Here is a 21,553-nt window from a genome sequence, read left to right on the forward strand (position 1 = left end):
CGCACACAAAATGGCTCGTTCCACACACACACACAGAGCCGAGCTTTAATGAAACACAGAGACCCAGACGTAATAGTACTGTACTGTATCATATTATTTTCGAATCAATAATTTTTCAAAATATGATTTTTTTTTTTTTTTTTTTTTTAAATAACCATTTTTCCTCCTGGTCTCTCGTGCCCCCCCTGTCATGCCTCGGGGTCCCCCACTTTGAGAACCACTGCTTTAGAGGGGTGGAAGAAAAAAGTAATTACCAGACTGTTGCAGACATGTTGCAAATCACCTGCTTCAACCTGAATATTATGCAATCTAACAAGTCGTTTTTATGTCTTCCATGATTAATATAAATGTTTAGTATCAATACTAGCTAATGAAGATTCAGGGAAGTGTTTAGTTTGACTCTGCAGTTGCATTGAACCCACTGTGTGTTTGATTAAAGTGTAAAATGTCACTTTTGGAAGACGCAAGGATTTGACTTTAACGCCATCTGTCCCCAGCTGTAGGAGACAGATTAGGCTTTAAAGAGATTAAGACACCACTGACTTTACCGCCTGGTGTGAGGACAGTAAACATGTCAAAATAATATGAATAAACATTATTTACACAGCACTCATAAAAAGTACAAAGTGCTTCACAGAGGGAAACATGAAATGAAATGCCAGTATGAATGATTCAACTTGAAGCGCGAAATTCAGATAAAATAAGGATATGTTTACTGATACAAGTGTATTTTAGAAGAGACATGAGAGAACACTCTGATTCAGACAGCGTTATATTAGACCCTCCAGAAAAACGCGGGCTAAAATCCTTGATTATGCGATCAAACATGCGGGGTTTTGCAAAATATGCGGAAAAAATAAATATTGGGCTGTCTTATTTATTTATTCTCTCTCACACACAACCTGCCACTAACGTTAAACTCCTTTACTATTCAATTAAAAACATTCAATGTTTATTTATTGTGAAAGCAATTGGGCTATTTTAATCACACTCTCTCTCTCTCTCTCTCTCACACACACACACACACACACACACACACACACACACACACACACACACACACACACACACACACACACACACACACACACACACACACACACACACACACACACACACACACACACACACACACACTTCTCCCCCTCATTCTGTTTTCATTTACTCGTTCGTTATCTGACCAGCTTCAATCTTGTAGGCTACTCACTTCGTTTCTTGTAGCCCTCGAAAGGGTTTTGGAGGTCGATGCCTCGGTGAACGTGAGTTGTTTGGCTTTCTTGTCCGCAGCAGCAGAAAGCATTTTCGAATGTTTGAATGAATCAAAGTGGGTCGTCACCGTCGATGTTCTCTTATGCTCCAACACAGTTGCACGGGGTGCAGAATAGTTTCCCCCCACTTTCATGCAAGACATCGGGGTACTGCTTTGCCCGGTCTTTAGCAGAAATGTTCGTCGGTAAATGAGATGGATTAGATTTTTTCATCGTGTGAGCTCCACACGTTCACTCTACGGTGTTGTTTACCTTCTGTGATGCTCGAGCTGATGACGTTGCGCATCATCATCACTTCACGTCAAGATGAGTTCACTTTTTTTTCCAACTTTGTGTGGAAAAATGCGGGGATTATGCGGCCTTTTGATAAATATGCGGCTTTTTAAAAATCTGCGCCATTTTGCTGATTATGCGGAAAATTCTGCGATCGCAGAATCGCGTTTTTCTGGAGAGTCTATTATATATTCAAGCATACTTCTTCTATTGCATCTTACTGACAGTGTCCATGTTATTATTCATTTCCACGCAAGCAATTGCTCATTACATAAAGGGCAAAGAAAGGCCCCACGTCAGTTTTCATTGAAATGAGCTTTTATTTACATTCCCAAAATGCAGCAATGAATAACTTCTGAGGCAGGATTGAGATTGAACGACAACCAAATAGTTTCATTAAGATGTAGAAAGATGGAGGGCAGCACTGGTGCACTTCGCTGACAGATACATTCACTAACATTAGGGATTCGAAATGTCGCATAAATATTATTTCTGATTCTACTGTGCCTCAAGCGATGTTCCAATCAAACCAAACCCAATTATATATCTTCAAATTATAATTTTACTGTGAAACCCTGAAAGTAACTTTATCATCCTGCTTTTATCTGCCGTCATCTGCACCTGTTTACTGACTATGTGGACGTATCTTACCCTTTAATGGACCGCAGTGTTGCAGGGACCCTGAGATGGTATTGGTGATTGCTCCGTGTTGTTTTGCCAGGAGTTAGCGGGCTATATTAGGAGTGAGCTCAGGTTGAGATAAGATCAGAACTGAGTTTAGCCCAGGTGTTCCATTTGTTTCAATTGTCCAAACCTTAGCTAAACTATCGACAAAGCTGCTGTCAAAGAGAGACGGTGTGATGACCCAATAAATCCATAATCCCTGCATCACTGATTATCTGGAAAACCTCATTTATTTGACACATACAGCACAAAGCATTATATTACACATTGTAACTTTACAAAAGATTAAATGTCTTATCCTGCTGACCAACAGACAAGCAAACACACTATTGGCGCCGATGATGTAACCTCCTTGACCTACGCTTTAACCTTTTCATTATTTAGAGGATATTTTCCATAGCTTATGTGTAAACAGTCCTTTTACTAACAGAGGTCACTGAGGCGCTGTCAGCTGTAACTCAGAGCCTCTGTCCCCGCAGGTCAAAGATCATCTCATTACTCCTGAAGATGTTTCTCACACCCTGGCTGCCGCCTGTAGTATCATATACACTGTCGGGAGATAAGTTGTGCTCCCCTCTGAGTCATGGCCTACTTCAGAGAGAGCAGCCTTCACGGCGCCACCGTGGTGCTAAAGGGACGAGGATCTGGTGCTAAATCGTACAAAATAAAACCCTGTCTGAGGCGCACAGAGAAGCTCTGAAGAGAAAGCACATGACGGTGATACTGTAGCTAGATTTTCATTTTTTATAAAATCCAGGGTCAGATGAAAGCTATCATGGCCTAAATTTAAAACTTGACCAATTTCACACAGATTAAAACTGTCGAATGAGATCCATTCAATAGTTTTTAGGGGGTTTTGCACACTCGGCATTACATTCATCCATCCCATAATGGACCCACAGGCCATCATTAGCCTCGGTGCAGCTCTTACTGTACATGCACGCTCTCACCACAACAAAGAAACGGCAGACTCAGCAAGAGCAAACTGCGGCCTCGGCACCAGAATTGACCCGAGATGTGTTGATATCAAGAAGCCATTCGAGGTGAACTTAAGACATTTGAGTTTGCGCATGGTATGGATTTATCAAATATTTAATAGCCACTCTTCTCCGGTTCATGGATCAATTGATTTAGCGTTAGCAAGGTTTTCCCCTCCAGCCTGACTTTGAGATGAATCTCTTGAAGGATTGTTGATGATTGATCAACTTCAACTCATTTTGTCGGGTGATTTTCTCATGTTCATTTGTCAGTATTTGTGCGTCTTTGTCAGCTCATTGAGTAAAAAGATGCTGTGCAGCAGACCATTTTACAGCTTTATTTACGCTATTTCTCAAGGTAATTATATTTTGCTGAAGCATTTGTCTTTGTTTATAACCCGTAAGGCATTCAATCCTATTATCTTCTGTTGCTGCGGGCAGAGACAGCTTTGTTACTCGGAGATGGATATTATAAAGGACATTTCTGATGAGATGCAACATGCAATATGATTATCTTTCAAGGAAGGCAAAAGTGTGGCATGGCTTTGTGTGCACGTCCCGACCGCATCAGTCCAATGTTTTGCAGAATCCTCCATGTTGATATACGTGATTCTTCAGGACAACAACATCCATTTTAGTTTTCCAGGAAAATCGTAACCTTTGTGGGTAATGTCGCCAGAGCCTGCCAGAGCGGCTCTTTACATTAACACACACACACACACACACACACACACACACACACACACACACACACACACACACACACACACACACACACACACACACACACACACACACACACACACACACACACACACACGCGTCAGATCCATTTAGTCAATAAACTCAAAGGGCATACATTGATCAGACAGCCATGACTGCTTGCTCTTTTCCCGCCTGATTAAACTCTGTGTCGCTCAAACTCTGCTTTTATTTATAGATTGTTTTGTATTGCCTTCATGTTCTTTTAGCTTTTCACCAACAGTCATTCTTCCTATTAGTTAAAGGACAGATCGTTTCAGGCAGACATTGTTCAGGTGTAGACAAAGATACTGATGCATGCAACATTGTCCTTGAGCTCACAGCTAGAAAACATGTCTCTGTATAAAGTTCTCTTTAAGGACACTATCACTTTGTAACAAAAGAAAACCATCTTTCTAGTTCATGCTCTCACTCAGACACCCCCACCCCCACCACTCAGGAAGGTGTGTGTCAGGCAGGTAACAGATGGGAGCTTCACTTTGTCTCTTTATCCTCTAAATCTCAACGTTATTGTGTCCTTAAAAAGGGCACTATGACTGTTCTGACTGTGAGGCTTTAGCAGAATCAACTCGCTCCCTAATGTTGGTTATTGTATACTTTGGCTAGGGCTGAAATATATAAAATAATGTTTTAAGGTCACGTGCATTCTGCCTCTTTACTGAGAATGATCTCAAAATACATTTACTTGGTAGATAAAGCATGCAGACATCCTGACGAACTCACTCAACCTTAGAGCGATCCCGTTAATCTTCAGATGATTCTCCTCTCGACCTCCATGATATTGCCAGACCAGCTTGCAGATATATGATTTAGTTATACCCACTATGTCCTTATACTATAGCCCAGATCTATAAAGTCCTCCTAAAACTCCCACCTGCCATATTGACTTTAATTGACTAGCTCTGTCTCAGCTATAACTGTCACCTGCAAGGACATTTTATTATTCAGGTTTGCTGTGATCGACTGCAGACTGTAGGCAAGGTGTTGAACTTCTTAATGACTTTCATAATCACAGAGCACAGAAAATAAGAGTCTGTGTTGTGGTCATTAATTAAACCTCGGACAGACCGCTTTAGTTTACCAATCAAGCTGCTTACGAGCGACACGAGGTACATGTAAACCACACTTTTGACTGTGTGAAAAGTCGACACCTAATGAGCTGTCACATTACACTCAGTTCAGATTAGTACATTACAATTTGTTGGGAGACCTTTTAATAAGTAATGTAAGTTAACATACTGCTTATGACTGAGTTTAGCTGCTGGAGGTTTACATGTAGATGCACACAAACAAACTAGAAAGGGAACTCATCCCGCACTTGTTTTCAAATATAACCACATTCAGTGTGTTGTTGTCCTGAAGAACTAGCAGTGATGCAGCCTGATGTCTAGATGACCTTTATAGAGTGTTGCAGGAATGAGTCATAAACCCGGGAAGCACATTTGACCACTTCCTGTCCCCTTGTCTGGATGTCAATGATTTTGGAAACCTGGGAAATGCTGCCTTTAGGATCCACTTCAGAAATACGACATCCCTGCACCACTCTATCAGACCTTCTCCTCTTGCATGTCCAGCGTCCTCTTGTTAAGTTCTGAGGCTGTTGGTTGCCTGGGTAACCGTAAGCCTACCTGTATTTCAGGGTACCCTCAGATTGTCGACAGGCCGGGGGTGAGAGCTCGAATCATGAGGCTCTTCCCGTGCTCCGCAGCCAAAAAGTCTTCTTCCAGCTCTCAAAGCAAGTCCTCAAGGCTCTCTGTGCTGATGTTTGTTGTTGTTTAAGATGCTTTTCCTACGAACATAAAGGCTTTAGTCGGAAATCAATTTGACTACTCAATGAAGGACGTTTGGGTTTTGAAGTTGAATGAGTAAAAAGAATGGATGTTGAATACGTCGATGTGCTATTTGTTTTTCAGATTAGACTGTTTTGTCAGTGTTTTCTACACTAATTTGTTCACGATTGAAAAAAGAAATGTTATTTTGTAGAATACTTTCATCATATTCATCCCGTTTAAGGTCATTTTTTGGACTTTAACCCAGAATACAGCTGTTACTGTGAAATCAAAACCCACTATAACATGATTTAGTGTGCAACTCGATTTTGACAGGATAACAACTGGTGACTTCTAGAATTGTGTGAGTAACATTCTGTTTTTAGACTTCTCTGTTTCAGTGTGTGTACTCTGTATAAATGCTCAGTAGTTGATCTGACTGAAATTGTGATTTTAAATCTCAAAACCGCTACAGTATCTGTCAGGCAGAAACTTGGGACAAGTAATTTGACTGAAACCTTAAAACTGAACTAACTGACTGCTAGGGTTAACTTTGATTTAAACATTTGTAGAATACTAAGAGCTTTATTGAGTAGGTGTAACTGTATTAAGGGTTAAACTCATAACTTTATAACTTAGGGTTTAATGTAATTGTAAAACCATTGGGCCACTCAGGAGGGAGCCAGTCTAGATTTCCTTTTGAGGGCCACCAGCTGCAGAGAGTTAACTAATTAAAGGGACGTGGCCCCACAGCTGTGAGAACTCAGCAATCAGGTGTCCATTTTAGGTAGCACTTTGTCAGACTGACAAAGACAAAGGAGTCCTGCTGGAGTCACGAGGGTGGCAAAGAGGAGGCAGATCCTACTTTGATTGAGCTAAGTATCGCTGGTGTTTTATTTTATTTGGTTGTTTAGCCCCTCAGGCTATATGTATCTGTATATGTATATGTGCTATATATATATATATCATGTGTATTTTCTCCATTCCTGTTCATGTGTCTTCTCGCAATTATCACTGGCCCCGTGTATCTCGTAATCGATATAACCGGCCTGCTCTCGTCTATCCCACATGCTCCACTGACATCCAACATCTAGTTTCAGGTGGCCTGTGGAACTGCCAGTCAGCTGTTCCTAAGGCTGACTTCATCTCTGGCTACGCTTCCCTGCAGTCTCTAGATTTCCTTGCTCTCACTGAGACGTGGATTACTCCATCCAACACATCCACCCCAGCAGCTCTCTCCACAGCATATTCCTTCTCCCATACACCCAGACCCACTGGCAGAGGAGGTGGCACTGGTCGCCTGCTCTCTCCCAAATGGAGCTTTTCCCTCTTCAAGCTACCTAACTTCACTCCTTCCACCTTTGAATTCCATGCCGTCACAGTAACCCATCCTATACAATTAACCATTGTTGTTCTCTACCGTCCACCAGGAGCCTTGGGGGACTTCTGGGAGGAATTAGATAATCTCCTCTCACACATCCCTGAAACTGGCCCTCCCGCTGTACTTCTCGGAGACTTCAACCTCCAGACGGAGAAGATAGACAAACTAACATCTCTGTTAACCGCCTTTGCTTTCTCACTGTCTCCATCCCCACCAACTCATAAAGCTGGCAATGTCCTTGATCTCATATTCTCAAGGAACTGCGCTACTTCTAACCTCTCTGTAAACCCGCTCCACACCTCCGATCACTTCTTCATTTCATTCTCTCTACCCCTTTCCAAACATAACAAACTAATCTCTTCTCATCCTGCACCTGTCCGCCGTAACCTCCGTTCCCTCTCCCCCTCTACCTTTGCCTCATCGGTGCTCTCAGCCCTCCCTTCCTCTGACTCGTTCCAACTCCTGCCTCCAAACTCTGCTGCAGAAACTCTCCTCTCTACTCTCTCTTCCTCTCTGGACTCTCTCTGTCCTCTCACATCTCGGCAGGCTCGTCAGTCCCCTCCTGCTCCCTGGCTAAATGACGCACTGCGTGCTAATAGAACCGTCCTTCGGGCAGCAGAGCGGAAACTGTGGAAATCCAAACACCGCGACGACCTCCTAACCTATGAGGCTCTCCTCTCCTCTTTCTCTGCTTCAATCTCTCAGGCAAAAAGCACTTTCTTTCAAGATAAGATCCAATCTTCCTATTCCAATCCCCAAAAACTATTTTCCATCTTCTCCACCCTCCTGGACCCCCCCAAAGCCCCTCCCCCCTCCTCCCTTCTGTCAAGCGACTTTGTTAACCACTTTGAAAAAAAGGTTGATGATATTCGCCCTTCTTTTTCTGACTCACCTTTACTCACCGCTGGGTCACCAGACCCTCCTTCCACCCACACACTGACCTCCTTTTCCCCTCTCTCTCCAAGTGAGGTTCTTACCCTCATTACCTCTGCCCGCCATACCACCGGTCCTCTGGACCCTATCCCCTCAAACCTCCTTCAGACTATCGCTCCTGATATTCTACCGGTTCTCACCCATTTCATCAACACTTCTCTAACTTCTGGTCACTTTCCAAACAGTCTCAAGGAGGCCAGAGTAAACCCTCTCCTAAAGAAACCCACTCTCAACCCGTCTGATGTTATAAACTACAGGCCTGTCTCTCTCCTCCCGTTCCTGTCTAAAACACTTGAACGCGCTGTCTTTAAACAACTCTCCTGTTATCTCCATCAGAACAACCTTCTGGATCCGCACCAGTCTGGTTTCAAGGCAGGCCACTCCACATAAACTGCTGTCACTGAGGAACTGCACACTGCCAAAGCAGCATCCCTCTCCTCTGTCATCATCCTTTTGGACCTGTCTGCTGCATTCGACACGGTGAACCATCAGATCCTCCTTCGCACTCTCCAAGAACTTGGAGTTTCAGGCTCTGCACTTTCCCTCCTCACCTCATACCTCAAAGACCGCACCTACAGGGTAACTTGGAGAGGGTCCGAGTCCGACCCTTGTCAATTAACTACAGGGGTCCCTCAGGGCTCTGTTCTTGGTCCCCTCCTCTTCTCCTTGTACACAAACTCGCTCGGATCAGTCATTAGCCCGCATGGTTTTTCATACCACTGCTACGCTGACGACACCCAATTAATTCTGTCCTTTCCCCGCTCAGAGACCCAGGTCGTCGCATGCATCTCTGCTTGTTTAGCTGACATCTCTCAGTGGATGTATGCTCATCACCTCAAGCTCAACCTTGACAAGACTGAACTGCTTTTCCTTCCGGGAAAAGATTGTCCCACTCTTGACCTAACAATCAACATTGGCACCTCTGTTGTTTCCCCGACTCAGACTGCAAGGAATCTGGGCGTGATCCTAGATAACAACCTGTCCTTCACTGCAAACATTGCTGCTACAACCCGCTGCTGCAGATACACGCTTTACAACATCAGGAGGATGCGTCCCCAGTTGACCCAGAAAGCGACGCAGGTTCTGGTCCAGGCTCTCGTCATCTCACGCCTAGACTACTGCAACTCCCTCCTGGCTGGTCTACCTGCATGTGCCATCCGACCTCTGCAGCTCATCCAGAATGCAGCGGCTCGTCTGGTCTTCAACCTTCCTAAATTCTCCCACACCACGCCGCTCCTCCGCTCCCTCCACTGGCTTCCGGTAACTGCTAGAATCCACTTCAAGACAATGGTATTTGCGTACCATGCTGCGAATGGATCTGGCCCTTCCTACATCCAGGACATGGTTAAACTGTACACCCCAGCACGTGCACTCCGCTCTGCATCAACCAAACAGCTCGCTGCACCCTCTCTGCGAAGGGGACCCAAGTTCCCATCAGCAAAAACACGTGGGTTTGCTATCCTGGCTCCAAGATGGTGGAATGAGCTCCCCATTGACATCAGGACAGCAGAAAGCTTACACACCTTCCAGACTGAAAACTCATCTCTTTCGACTCCACTTAGAGCAATAGAACTATTAACAAAGCACTTATATACTAATAAAGCTTACCTAAAGCCAGTTGAGTAGCACTTGGAATGTTTTGGCTCTATGAAGCCTGATGTACTTATATGATTCTGTTTTCTTCAAGTTTGTATTTTGTTGGTCGAACGCACTTATTGTAAGTCGCTTTGGATAAAAGCGTCAGCTAAATGTAATGTAGTTTGTGGCCATAACTTATATAAACAAACACACATATGTGTTTCAAGCCAAAGCATGAGTCCACGTACCATGTTTATATTCACACCCATAACTGTAACACGCATACTTATTGAAGCCAAACCATCATTTTCTTCTCAGAAAAAGCTATTTTAAATACAGCGTTACTCACGTAATAAAAATCTGTTATTCTTATCTGTTAATATCTGCAGCTATACGTCTACATTCTCGACTCATTTTAACGATGGAAATGAGATTAAGCTGCTGTTTTATTTCTTGACATAATATCCCTTCACCTCACCTATGAATACCAAGCATTAGCTCCACATCAGCAGGTTAATGGTGGTCAGTTAGATGAGGGGGCTCTTTGGTTTTGTGCCACAGCAGAACCGTTGAAGCTAATGAGGCGTTCAGGGTCTGTGTCTCCCGTCAGGTGTTTGAGAGACCCTGCAACATCAAGAGGATTCAAACTCTGCGCTGAGAGGACGGTGTGGTCTCTGACAGCAGCTGCCTTCATTACAGCCCATTAAACAGTTTCACAGGGTTCATGAAGAGGACGTGCTCGGGGGCATCAATAACACTAATTATCTCTGCATTCAGTCAAGAGAAGGAGCTTTTTGTTTGAAGTGAAGTAACATTTGCAAATAAAAGTACTCGATACCATTCTACAACTGAAATGCATTTAATTGATGCCATTCCTGGTAATGTGTTTATTACATCTATTATGATGTTTGCATAGTTTATTAGGCTCACATAATAATTGTTCTTATGATTTTTTTTAAAAAACAGTTTTGTGAATAAAAGGAACTGAATTGAATACAAATGGGAATCACTGTATTTGTGTGTCACTATTAAAAGCCAAAATGTGAAAAAGTTGCATATATCTGTTTATTTTCTGAGCTGTTGCTGATATTGAAATCTCAAACTATAGCTTTAAGCACGCTCATTTGCAGCAGACTGTAGCATCTGTGCACATCTGACCCTCCTCCTCTTCCTCTGCAGACAGCGTCGAAGATGAGCTTGAACTGTCGACAGTCCGCCATCGCCCCGAGGGCCTGGAGCAGCTTGAAGCCCAGACGCGGTTCTCCCGGAAGGAGCTGCAGATCCTTTACCGCGGCTTCAAAAACGTGAGTGACGGGAAGCCACGTATTGTGAAGCTCAGTGGGCTTTATTTCCTATTTTCAAATTGCTGTATTTGTGGAATAGGCGAGGCAAACAAAGTAAAACAAGGCAAACCATAAACTCGTTCAGAAACAAAATGCATCCAACAACATCAAGACTTTCACAAAGACTGAAAGAAAAAACAGAACTTAAATGCACACAAGACTAATCACACAAACAAGACACAGGTGGGGAGGGAAGAGGGGGGGGTGAACACTTTTCAAAATAAAACAGGAAACCAAAGACAGATCTTGACGGGACAAAATTAAACGGGGAAAACTAATACGGATCATAACAATGTATTATTTTTTTATATCCGGCTGTAGTTGAAAGGAGTTTGATCTATTCCTTTCAATAATAAAAATCAATTCTCTGATAAATGCTATAGGATAATTAGCTGGTACCTGCGACACGTTGTTACTGATGAGCAATCAGTTCAGAGTCCTCCGGAGCAGCTCGTATAAAACCTCCTCCCCTCTACGTCACCTCTGCTGTGAGGCGTAATGAGATGACCCAGAATTAACTCAACCCAAAATGTCTGGCATTGAAAGAGTGAGAGTCCTGTGATAGAGTCGGTCCCCCCCACTGGGCTTCAGCTTCCTGTTGAGTCTGCACTGTGCTCCAGCCATTAGTCCCTTCCACTTGAGACAGGTAAGAAGTGCACTAATGAGGCCTTTATGTGCTGCTCACTCTGCCATGCTTCCGTTAACACTGAGAAAGTGAATCATGCATGGAGGAACACTCCAAGGTTCTTTACATTATTTTAACATTATGTTCCTGTTCATCCATTAGATCACCACTTCGGTTCAGTTATGACTATCTCAACATTTATCTGGATTGCGACAAAATGTTGTGCAAACACTCATGTTACCCTCATGATAAATTGCAATCATGCTGGTTGTTCCTTGATTGTTCACCGAGCGCAACCATTGAGTCAGCCTTATAATGTTTCCAGTACAATAAAGTCTATGAGAACATAACTCAATTCATGCTTTACTGTACCTAAGTAAATATGTCCCTGTTGAGTCTAGCTGTGGTATCAATATCTTGTTTTAGTCCCCTTAAATACAAAATGGTGATTATTCTTAACTAACTTATGGTCCAACTTAAAGTCAAATAGACGATAAAGCAGCGTATAATTTAGGGCTGGGATACATAGTGATCGACAGGTTGCTACTACATCATTGTTTATGTTTCCGTTTAACTTAAGCCCTTTCAGTTTGTGTTTGGTGCCTAAAAATGTCTCTTCAAGGTCTGGTTGTACAAAGCTCCAACCTTCCGTGTCACTTCTGTTTGCAAAAAACAAATGGCTTCAGTGAAAGGCCTGTGCACACTCATCTCTGCTGTGTAATTAGACAGATGTTGTTGTCTCCAAAGTCAAGATTAGCCCCAGAGAACTAGTCATGGCACTTGAAGCTACTAAATAGCTATTGTCCGTCGTCCAAAGACCATTTTTAACTGTCAGGGTCAAACACTCGTCTCTGAATTGCTCCAACTCTGTGACTTTGGCAGAGCTCTTAAGGTCCGGACAGACTAATCAGAGCTGGCTTTGTTCCAGTGAGGAGGAGTGTGGCCCCTTCGTCCTTGTTGTGCAGGGTTTCCGAGCTACCCAAAAGCCTGTGGGTGGCAGGAGGAGGTCAATTGTCTCGACAACACACTTTAAGAGGCTTCCAGAGTGGAGCTTTGTCTTGTATAGATCCAGGAATATGTCGAGCAGGGAAGAAAATAACTCTTGGGTCTAGGTCCTGCTCTTAAGGATGGATTTCTTTCTTGAAGGTAGAGAAATCTTTGAGTTCACACTACAGGATATTACACAATATTGTCCTCGCGTCTGGCGGGGCTTTCACAGTTCACAGTCCGGTACACGGCCTCGGGAATCAGATTAAGATCTCTTAGTTTTGATTCCATCAGCGTCTGTTCGTACGTTTTTATTTTTAGTCTCCACAGACCTTACTGCTGCGTCGCTTCACCAGTCTCAGAAAGGAATGTCATGCCTAGCCGGCTTTGCATTTCACAGATTGTATTTGTGATTTTATTATCACGGATAAGCTGATTACACAAGCATATCAAATGGATACAAATACGTTTTCTGACCCCTCACTCTCCCTAATTAGATTGTCAAATAATAATGTGTGAAATTTAACAACATACAGAGGCAAGGAAAAAATTCGATTCGACACAACACACTACTTTCACGCATGATTTCAGTTTGGATTTAGAGGTAAACAAATATGTGAAAAACTAGAGATAAGATACAGGAGTAAATAAGAATAAATTCACTTTTATGTACCATGCATGTTAAGAAATGTACGCTGAGGCACTTCCTTAGAATATAAATGAACAAATATAAAAATATTATTGGGTAGAGAGTGAGGTCCTGACTTTTAGCTCTGCGACATCAAAGTTTATCCCGATGGGACCTGAAGGCAGCTCAGGTGTGAAGAAACTATTTGAGTGAACTTTAAATTGAACTGCAGAGCTTGTGCATTGTACGTGATGATAACTAGATAAAACCCATTCTAAATCCAATAACTGTCATCCTGAGGCTGAGGAGAGACGATAGAATACAATCAGATGAACTCTGTCGGTGTGAGACTTCATCACAACGTTTTACTGACCTTTATAGGGGACATGGTTTTGCGAGATCTCGCAATACTTTTCATTTAATACTTCCTGGTCAGTTCGGCTGCTACGGCAACACAGAAACCACAACAATGGAGTGGTTCATCGATTTGACTTTGAGCTTGGCCTTAAATATAAAGATATAACATCAGTGCTTGGCAATAGGCACGGGTTTCACACATAGACTGTATATATAAAGGGTTTCACATAAGTGAAGACACCTCAAGAGAACACTCAGAGCGAGGGACATGCACGTCTGAGCTGAGTTATTGACAGATTCGAATTTCGCGGATCAATAACTCATGAACATAATTTTGTAAAAATACAAACACCATGACTTCACAATCATAGCAAGGTAGACAACGAGCTACAGAGTCGTTTTTATCAGAACAGTTCGATACGCGCCGTCATCCGAGCTAAACTTCAAGAATTGGTCACAATCTGTAGCTGGAAGAGGGAGAGGAGGAGTGCTTAGGGACCGTCTACAAACTGCAAAGGGGTTTTGCGAGATTTTTTTTTTCTTCATGTCCCCTAGGGGGCTCCATACCTGTACTTCTCCTTCAGGTGTGTGAGGAAGAAGAAGAAGCAGCCATTTTGTGACCTTCTTAATCAGTGTGCTATTAGTGTTGACAGCTACAATTACCCATCTGTTTAAAGTACACACACACACTCACACACATTACATTACATTACATGTTAGAAAAACCTCCCCCTCCTTTCTCAAAGTACTTAATTACATTTCTCTGCACAGGTTGACAGCCCATTTACTGCAGAACTTAAACACTGCTTTAATTAACAGAAGCTCCACAAACAACCACTAAATGTGTCAGAAGCACAAACATGCTCAAGGTTTTCTTCAAATTGTTTAGTAAACTGAAGCATGTTGCGAAATACTTGCTTCTTTGAATCAATCTTCTAATCAAACTCATCAGCATTAAGGAAACAAAATGCTGTCATCTGTCTGTACGATTTATGTTATTCTCAAATGTAGCAACTGTAACTAATTCCAATTCCCCTGGGTATATTTTGATTATTCCTGTGCTACATAAAATGCAAAGTAGGTCTCCTCACGCTGCTTCATTTAGATGTATACGCTAGTTGAAGTGAACTCACACAGACTCTCTGACTTCATTAAATCAGGGCCGATAAACTACAACATGGAGACGGATTGTCTGCCTCCAAAAATGCTTGACCTCACCTCACAACAATTGTATCTGGGTCTGTGAGACAATAGAAGAAGTAGAGTGTCGGGGGAGTCGGTTTGAAGCAAGACAATAGTCTCATCTTTGTGTTTTCAGCGCCTCATTGTGTTTCTGATCAAACAGGAAGCAGGAAGACTCTTACTGGGTCAAAATGAGCCACCATACAGTTTGTTCCTTATCTTTGATTTCCTTTGTATACAAAAACCCAGACGCACATCTGCCTCCCCTTCCAGACAATCCTCTTTACAGCTGCATAACGTCTTCTCTCCCAAAGGTCCAATATCCTGCCGCAGTGTGCAGCATCACTGAAGACATTGAACCTGTCGAAGAAGCTTTATTACCTGAGTGTTTGGGACACACTGAAATGCTGCCATGTGTTTAATCAAAAGAGGTCAGAAGGATTACAGTTACAGCTGCTGTTAAAGGGGCCAATTTAGCTTTTGGGGTTTTCCTTTCCTTTAGTGTGCTGTATAGGTTTTGGTGCATGTGAATGGTGTGCAAAGGTTACAATCCCTAAAGAAAACGCCTTTTTTACTTCTGCAACATGTTGAGATCACTCTGTAACACTAGCGCTCAACACATTTTCACCATGGGTGCTCGGGCTTTTAGCTGCACTGCTCCCAGACTCTGGAACTCCCTCCCCCCGCACATCCGACAGTCAGACACAATCACCTTATTCAAATCCCAATTAAAAACCCACCTGTTCAAATCTGCTTACTCACTGTAGTGCTCCCCATTATATGTTTCATTTGTGTCCACTTGACTGTCTCCTCCATGATTTCCTGTTTGTGTTTTTATCTTGTTCTGTTGCCTATTAGCTTTTATTTTATTTATTTTTTATTTAGTTATTTTTCTTTTATTTATTTTTTTATTTTTAAATGTACGGTGTCCTTGGGTGTCATGAAAGGCGCCTAAAAATAAAATTATTATTATTATTATTATTATTTTACATTGAAGTTATTTTAAAATATTGTGATCTAATACAAAATAAAAATAAATTCAAAAGTAATGTTTGGACCACATTGTATGGCTGGCTTTAGTTTAGTTAAGATCTGGCAGAAGGACTTTAGGTTCATTGTGGTCTCATACTAATATTCTTTCAAGCCACAGGAGCTTATTAAAAAGTTTGCAAGTTCTCACAAAAGTGCATATTTCTTCCCTTCATGTTTCTTTCATGGCTATTTAGTTTTTCGGGTTAAAAAAAACTGATTTAAAGTTCTTATAACATTTACTCTTATTCTCTACTCTCATTAAGAGAATGCATCTTAAAGGTTGAACCGCTGTATGCAAGACGTGTGCTCCTAAAAATGGACTGTTCAGTGAAGTGTGCACTTCAGGAGGTTTCAGTCGCACGCGTCAAACTCAGATGTAAAGACTTTAATAAATGAGCGAGTCTTAAACGTGCATCACCTCTCTGTCTTTCAGGAGTGTCCCAGCGGAGTCGTCAACGAGGACACTTTTAAAGACATCTACGCTCAGTTCTTCCCTCAAGGAGGTTTGTGTCATGTGAGCCCTCGGTCATGTTATTCAAACTGTACTTCCTTCCAAGAAAAGGCAGGGGGTGTTTTGTATGTGCAGGCTGGAGCTCATCATGTCGCAAAGATGGTTCCCGAGTAACAAGAGGGAGACATTAGGAGGCTTTGAGATATCTGAAGAAGAAGAAGAAGAAGAAGAAGAAGAAGAAGAAGAAGAAGAAGAAGAAGAAGAAGAAGAAGAAGAAGAAGAAGAAGAAGAAGAAGAAGAAGAAGAAGAAGAAGAAGAAGAAGAAGAAGAAGAAGATTTTTTTTCCTCATCATAAAAGAAAATACATTGTGATTCTTTGAAGTTGTCCACAAAAGTTTCCTTTGAGCTGTTTTCTGTGTGTGCAGCAGATGTTTCTGTACTTACAGTTTCTTCTGATTTCATGTTTGTTCTCTCCGTAGATGCTTCAACATATGCCCACTTCCTATTCAACGCATTCGACACAGATCACAACGGCTCTGTGAGTTTTGAGGTGGGTATTCTGATATTTCTATTCCTAAAATAAAGAAAAGACATTGTCCTTCATATCAAGGACTGCAGTACTGAGCATTGTGTAACGTGCAGGTCGGTTTGTAAATGAGCCCGAGTCTGTTAACGCACACCTGATTAATATTTACGAAAAGCAGATTTTTGCTTATAAGAACAAAAAAGCCTTCTTCTAATCTAATGTGCAGTTCATTATGAGATTGTTAATAACTGGAATAAAGGGGTGCTTCATCATGTTCCTCTGACTTAACATCCTGCAGGAAAGTTAGCTGAAATATAACCTGCATGTAATATTGTTACTTGATGATTTGTTTATCTCATAGGAGTAAAGCTGTTTGTTTACATATCAATATGTTGGATATTTCTCAGTGAGTCTTGTTTTCTCGGCAGGATTTTGTGATGGGTCTCTCTATCCTCCTGCGAGGATCCATCCAGGAAAAACTCAACTGGGCTTTCAACCTGTATGATATTAATAAAGACGGATACATCACTAAGGAGGTATGTCCCTTCATACTTGAAACAGCCACATATCTTACAGTATACCGTTTGTGTTAACACTTTTAACCACTTTTGAAAGTCATTTCATTAAAAGCTGTTAACGGTCTGTGGATGTCATTTTTCATATCTTTGAACACATTAGAAATAGTATTCACCTTAATTGAACATGAGTAGCAGCAGAAATCTGCATGCTGTATTTGGGCCATTGTTTATTCTAAGAGAAAAACTCTTTATTTCTAAGATATACATGACTTTATTCTATTTATTTACAAGTGGTACATTTCAATTTTCTTTGAATTTGTGAGTTTTTTCTCAAATATTACCCCCCATCATAGATAAATAATGTATAATTGTTCAGCCTACAATGGTACTTTTAAGCAGCAGTAGAAGCTTCTTTACCTCAAAATCTCAAGAACACCAAATCTAAATGATCTTTACAGCTCCCCAGGTGTAAAGAACTTTAATAGTCTACTCTCAAAGCGTTTGACACCGTTGATCATCGCATCTTAAAGCAGAGGCTACTCAGTATTGGCCTATCCAGCCTTGCAGTGGGGTGGTTTGTGAACTACCTCTCTGAAAGGTCCCAATGTGTTAATTTTGATGGACTATCTTCTGAGTGGTTAAACATTTCTAATGGTGTACCACAAGGTTCTGTTTTAGGACCTCTTTTATTCTCCATATATATTAACAGCGTAGGTGATAATGTGGATGAAGCTACTTTACATTTGTATGCGGATGATACTGTGATGTATTGTGCAGGTCCCTCCATTAAAGAGGCTGTTGTTAAATTACAGGCTGTTTTTAACATTAGTCAGACTCATTTCTCTGAATTAAAGCTTCTTTTAAATGTGGATAAAACCAAGGTAATGCTCTTTTCAAAAGCAAAAAAGACACCAGAGCCTGTTTTAGATATTGTAACTACGCAAGGAACAAAACTTGAAGTTGTTGCCTGTTACAAATACCTTGGTATCTGGCTTGATGATTGTCTCTCTTTTAAACTTCATGTCAATAACCTGCTAAAGAAACTGAGGGTTAGGCTAGGTTTCTTCTACAGGAACAAGTCCTGTTTCTCGCTTGAGGCCAGGAAAAGGCTAGTCACTGTGACCTTTGACCTGTGCTATGGGGATCTGGTCTATATGAATGCACCTGCCAATTGCCTGGTCAAGTTAGATGCTGCGTATCACAGTGCACTGAGATTTGTGACAAACTGTAAAGCATTAACCCATCACTGTACCCTGTATGCAAGGGCTGGTTTGCTTTCACTAACTGTACGGAGGCTCAGTCACTGGTACATTTTTATATACAAAGCCATGCTAGGGAAACTTCCATCTTATATCTGCTCCCTGATCTCTCGGAGAATTGTAAGTGGCTACTGCCTGAGATCGAATGCTGTGGTTTTATTAAATGTGCCAACTGCTAGGACTGTCTTAGGGAAGACAGCTTTTAGATGCGCAGCTCCTCTGTCTTGGAATAGTCTGCAAATTAAATGGAAACTGAACAATCTGGTGCCACTAAATGTTTTTAAAGCTCGGTTAGATGCTACTCAATCGGAAGCTATTGGTACCTGTTTATGTGGATAATTTTGTAAATGATGCTGTATGATGTCCTTTTGTTGTTCTGTTTATGTTTTTATGTTTCATGTGGAACTACTTGAGCAGGTCTCCCTTGGAAAAGAGATCAATGATCTCAATGGGATTGTATCTGTATAAATAAAGGTTTGAAATGAAATGAACTCTTTTTGCCTTTTTATCTGAACTGTCCCTTTGTGGTCCCAATGTCCCCGATGTGCAACAGATAAAGGATATCTGATTTTATTTTGGTAACCTGACCCTTTGTGTGTGTTGCAGGAAATGCTAGACATCATGAAGGCCATCTACGACATGATGGGGAAATGCACGTACCCCGCCCTCAGAGAGGAGACGCCTCGGCAGCATGTCGAAATCTTCTTTCAGGCAAGTGTTTCTCTAACTGTCGATCACAGTAAAGAGGCCTCCTCTCACCTCTCCTCTCCTCTCCTCTTTAACAGAAGATGGATAAGAACAAAGACGGGGTGGTAACCATCGACGAGTTCATCGACTGCTGCCAAAACGTAAGCTGGACGTCCTGAATCCGTTCTGTCTCTCTCCTGGTGTCACTCTTTCCTTTTCTCCTCACGGTGTTTCCTCTCTGTGTGCAGGATGAGAACATCATGCGATCGATGCACCTCTTTGAAAACGTTCTTTAACTCTTGGCTGGCGGGGGCGGTGGAGGCTTTGGAGGAGAACGTCACCTTGACTCGGACTCTAACTGTGTACAGTGTGCTATGCAGACCTCTGATGAAAGATATGATATTGTTCATTCATATTGCTGTGAGGAGGAGGCAATATGGTGCGGACACTCTGGAACGGGCTGCCTTGTGAACATTTTATTTATCATCAACTTTGTTGCATAAACACGAAAGGAAAGTAGAAAGTACTTTACTTCAAGGTTGGTTTCCCTCCAATAGTCTCTGGAGTGTCTCTGACATTATAATCACCCGGGGAGAGATCTGTGATGAAGAGGAGGCTTCTTTCTGCTGCAGCCTTGACTTGTTTCATTTACTGCCAAGTGAAATCACTGTGACCTTTTACTAAGGCTGCAACTAACGACGATTTGGTCTTTAAAATATAAAACATATTATATTAACAATTAGTAAAATATCTAAATAGTTGATAATCATTTTTTGTCAATCAACTAACTGTTGCAGCTCTACTTTTATAGCATCAATACAAAACACCTGAACAAATGATCTCTTGACTGGCTCTCCTTTCCAGAGTGTTCTAACCCGACTTAGTGAATAATCGTCTTTTTGCATTTAAATAAGAAAACAACATCCATGGTACTATTTTAAATTGTAAATACTAATAGATAAAGCATTAGATAAGAACTCTATGAGAAACTTTTCAACGGTTCATGTTTACTTGCCAACTAGAATGAGACAACACAAGGATTGTATTGATGTCACAAACCACTGACGGTTCGTCCACAGAAGCACACGGGTAGCTATATTTACCGCCAGTTTAACTTTAGACAACAACATCTTCTGTCATGACATAAATGCTGCTTTCAGTGCGTTTCATTTAACCCAGTGTACGAATATTCCCTGTAAAGCAACAGACTACATCAACTTGTTTTTATTTTGTCCACTGTTTAAAGCAGGTTATTTATATTAAGGTATTATTGTACAAAAGATTGTTGGTTGTATATTATTAAATGAACGTTTGCTCTGGGGATGGATTTCAGGAATTATTCATAATTCACTGTTTTTAAAAAGAAGAGGTTCTGTGTATTATACTCATCATGTTTGGGTGTGTTTCCTCCTCGTCAAAGTGCAGGTGATCACTTTCTGCTTCCTCTGATTAAAGCATGTGAGCAAACACAAAGCATGCTGGGTAAAAGTCTCTTACTGACTTCCTGTTGCTTGTTAGAAACTACTGAATGAAGAGAAGACATCGTATAAGTAAATTATTGAGTGTTTCTTCATTTTTCACAATGATTTGGATACAGGAAGTATCTGTAAAATCAGCCGGAAGTTTTTTTTTTTATTCAAAGTGTTGAAACAGTATGTGACAAACTTTACATTTGCTCAGTGAGGCATGTTGGACTCATGTTATTGGACATCACGTGTACATTTCCATCAACAAAATGCCATGCTGTTCCTTGATTTGTGTTTGTGTGCCTTACTGTTTGTAAAAATGTTTCTGTTTGGTTGACAAATCAGAGATCTGCTTATGAAAAGTAAGTGATAAAATGGAGAGGAAACAAATGTTTGTTTGAATATTACACAACATATCTACAATATGTAGATATTTTCTTTCTGAAAATAATAAAGAGTTTCTACATTTCTTCTGTAAATAATATCCAAAGTCAGTTATCTCTGACGAAAGTGAAAAAATAAACTATGAACCTCAAACCTTCACATTTCTCTTAAATTCCTTAATTCACTTTGACGAATAGAACATGTTGCATAAACCAATTTGTGTGCTATCATAAGATTGGAATATATGGTAAACATATTGGGAGGAGGATTTAAAGTACTGTCAACTGTACACATTATTTTTAGATTTTATAACAATTAAAGTTCCACGTTTGCAAGAGTTACAAGATATATATTTTAACATCTCATATTGCATGAGAAACCAGATTCTGTTCACCATAATGGTCAAAATAAGTTTTATTGTCCAACATAAACAGATCAGATTGTTGATCAAAATGCATGAATAGTGATCTGGCGCCCCCTCAT

General features: G+C 41.3%; 1 protein-coding gene across 6 annotated transcripts in view; it reads left to right on the plus strand.

Annotated features, from left to right (window-relative positions):
- kcnip4a (potassium voltage-gated channel interacting protein 4a) overlaps nucleotides 1–21,227 on the plus strand; it is a 165,309-nt gene extending 144,082 nt beyond the window's left edge. For all 6 annotated transcript variants that reach the window (XM_034106611.1, XM_071206577.1, XM_034106608.1 and 3 more), the window contains 7 exons: nucleotides 10,805–10,929; nucleotides 16,213–16,282; nucleotides 16,710–16,780; nucleotides 17,185–17,292; nucleotides 19,140–19,244; nucleotides 19,319–19,381; nucleotides 19,469–21,227. In XM_034106611.1, the coding sequence (XP_033962502.1) occupies nucleotides 10,805–10,929; nucleotides 16,213–16,282; nucleotides 16,710–16,780; nucleotides 17,185–17,292; nucleotides 19,140–19,244; nucleotides 19,319–19,381; nucleotides 19,469–19,516 (590 nt within the window). In that variant the 3' untranslated portion in view covers nucleotides 19,517–21,227. The remainder of the gene's footprint in view (nucleotides 1–10,804; nucleotides 10,930–16,212; nucleotides 16,283–16,709; nucleotides 16,781–17,184; nucleotides 17,293–19,139; nucleotides 19,245–19,318; nucleotides 19,382–19,468) is intronic.
- Nucleotides 21,228–21,553: the final 326 nt, after the last annotated feature.

This window comes from Pseudochaenichthys georgianus, chromosome 18, assembly GCF_902827115.2.
Source record: "Pseudochaenichthys georgianus chromosome 18, fPseGeo1.2, whole genome shotgun sequence".
Lineage (NCBI taxonomy): Eukaryota > Metazoa > Chordata > Actinopteri > Perciformes > Channichthyidae > Pseudochaenichthys > Pseudochaenichthys georgianus.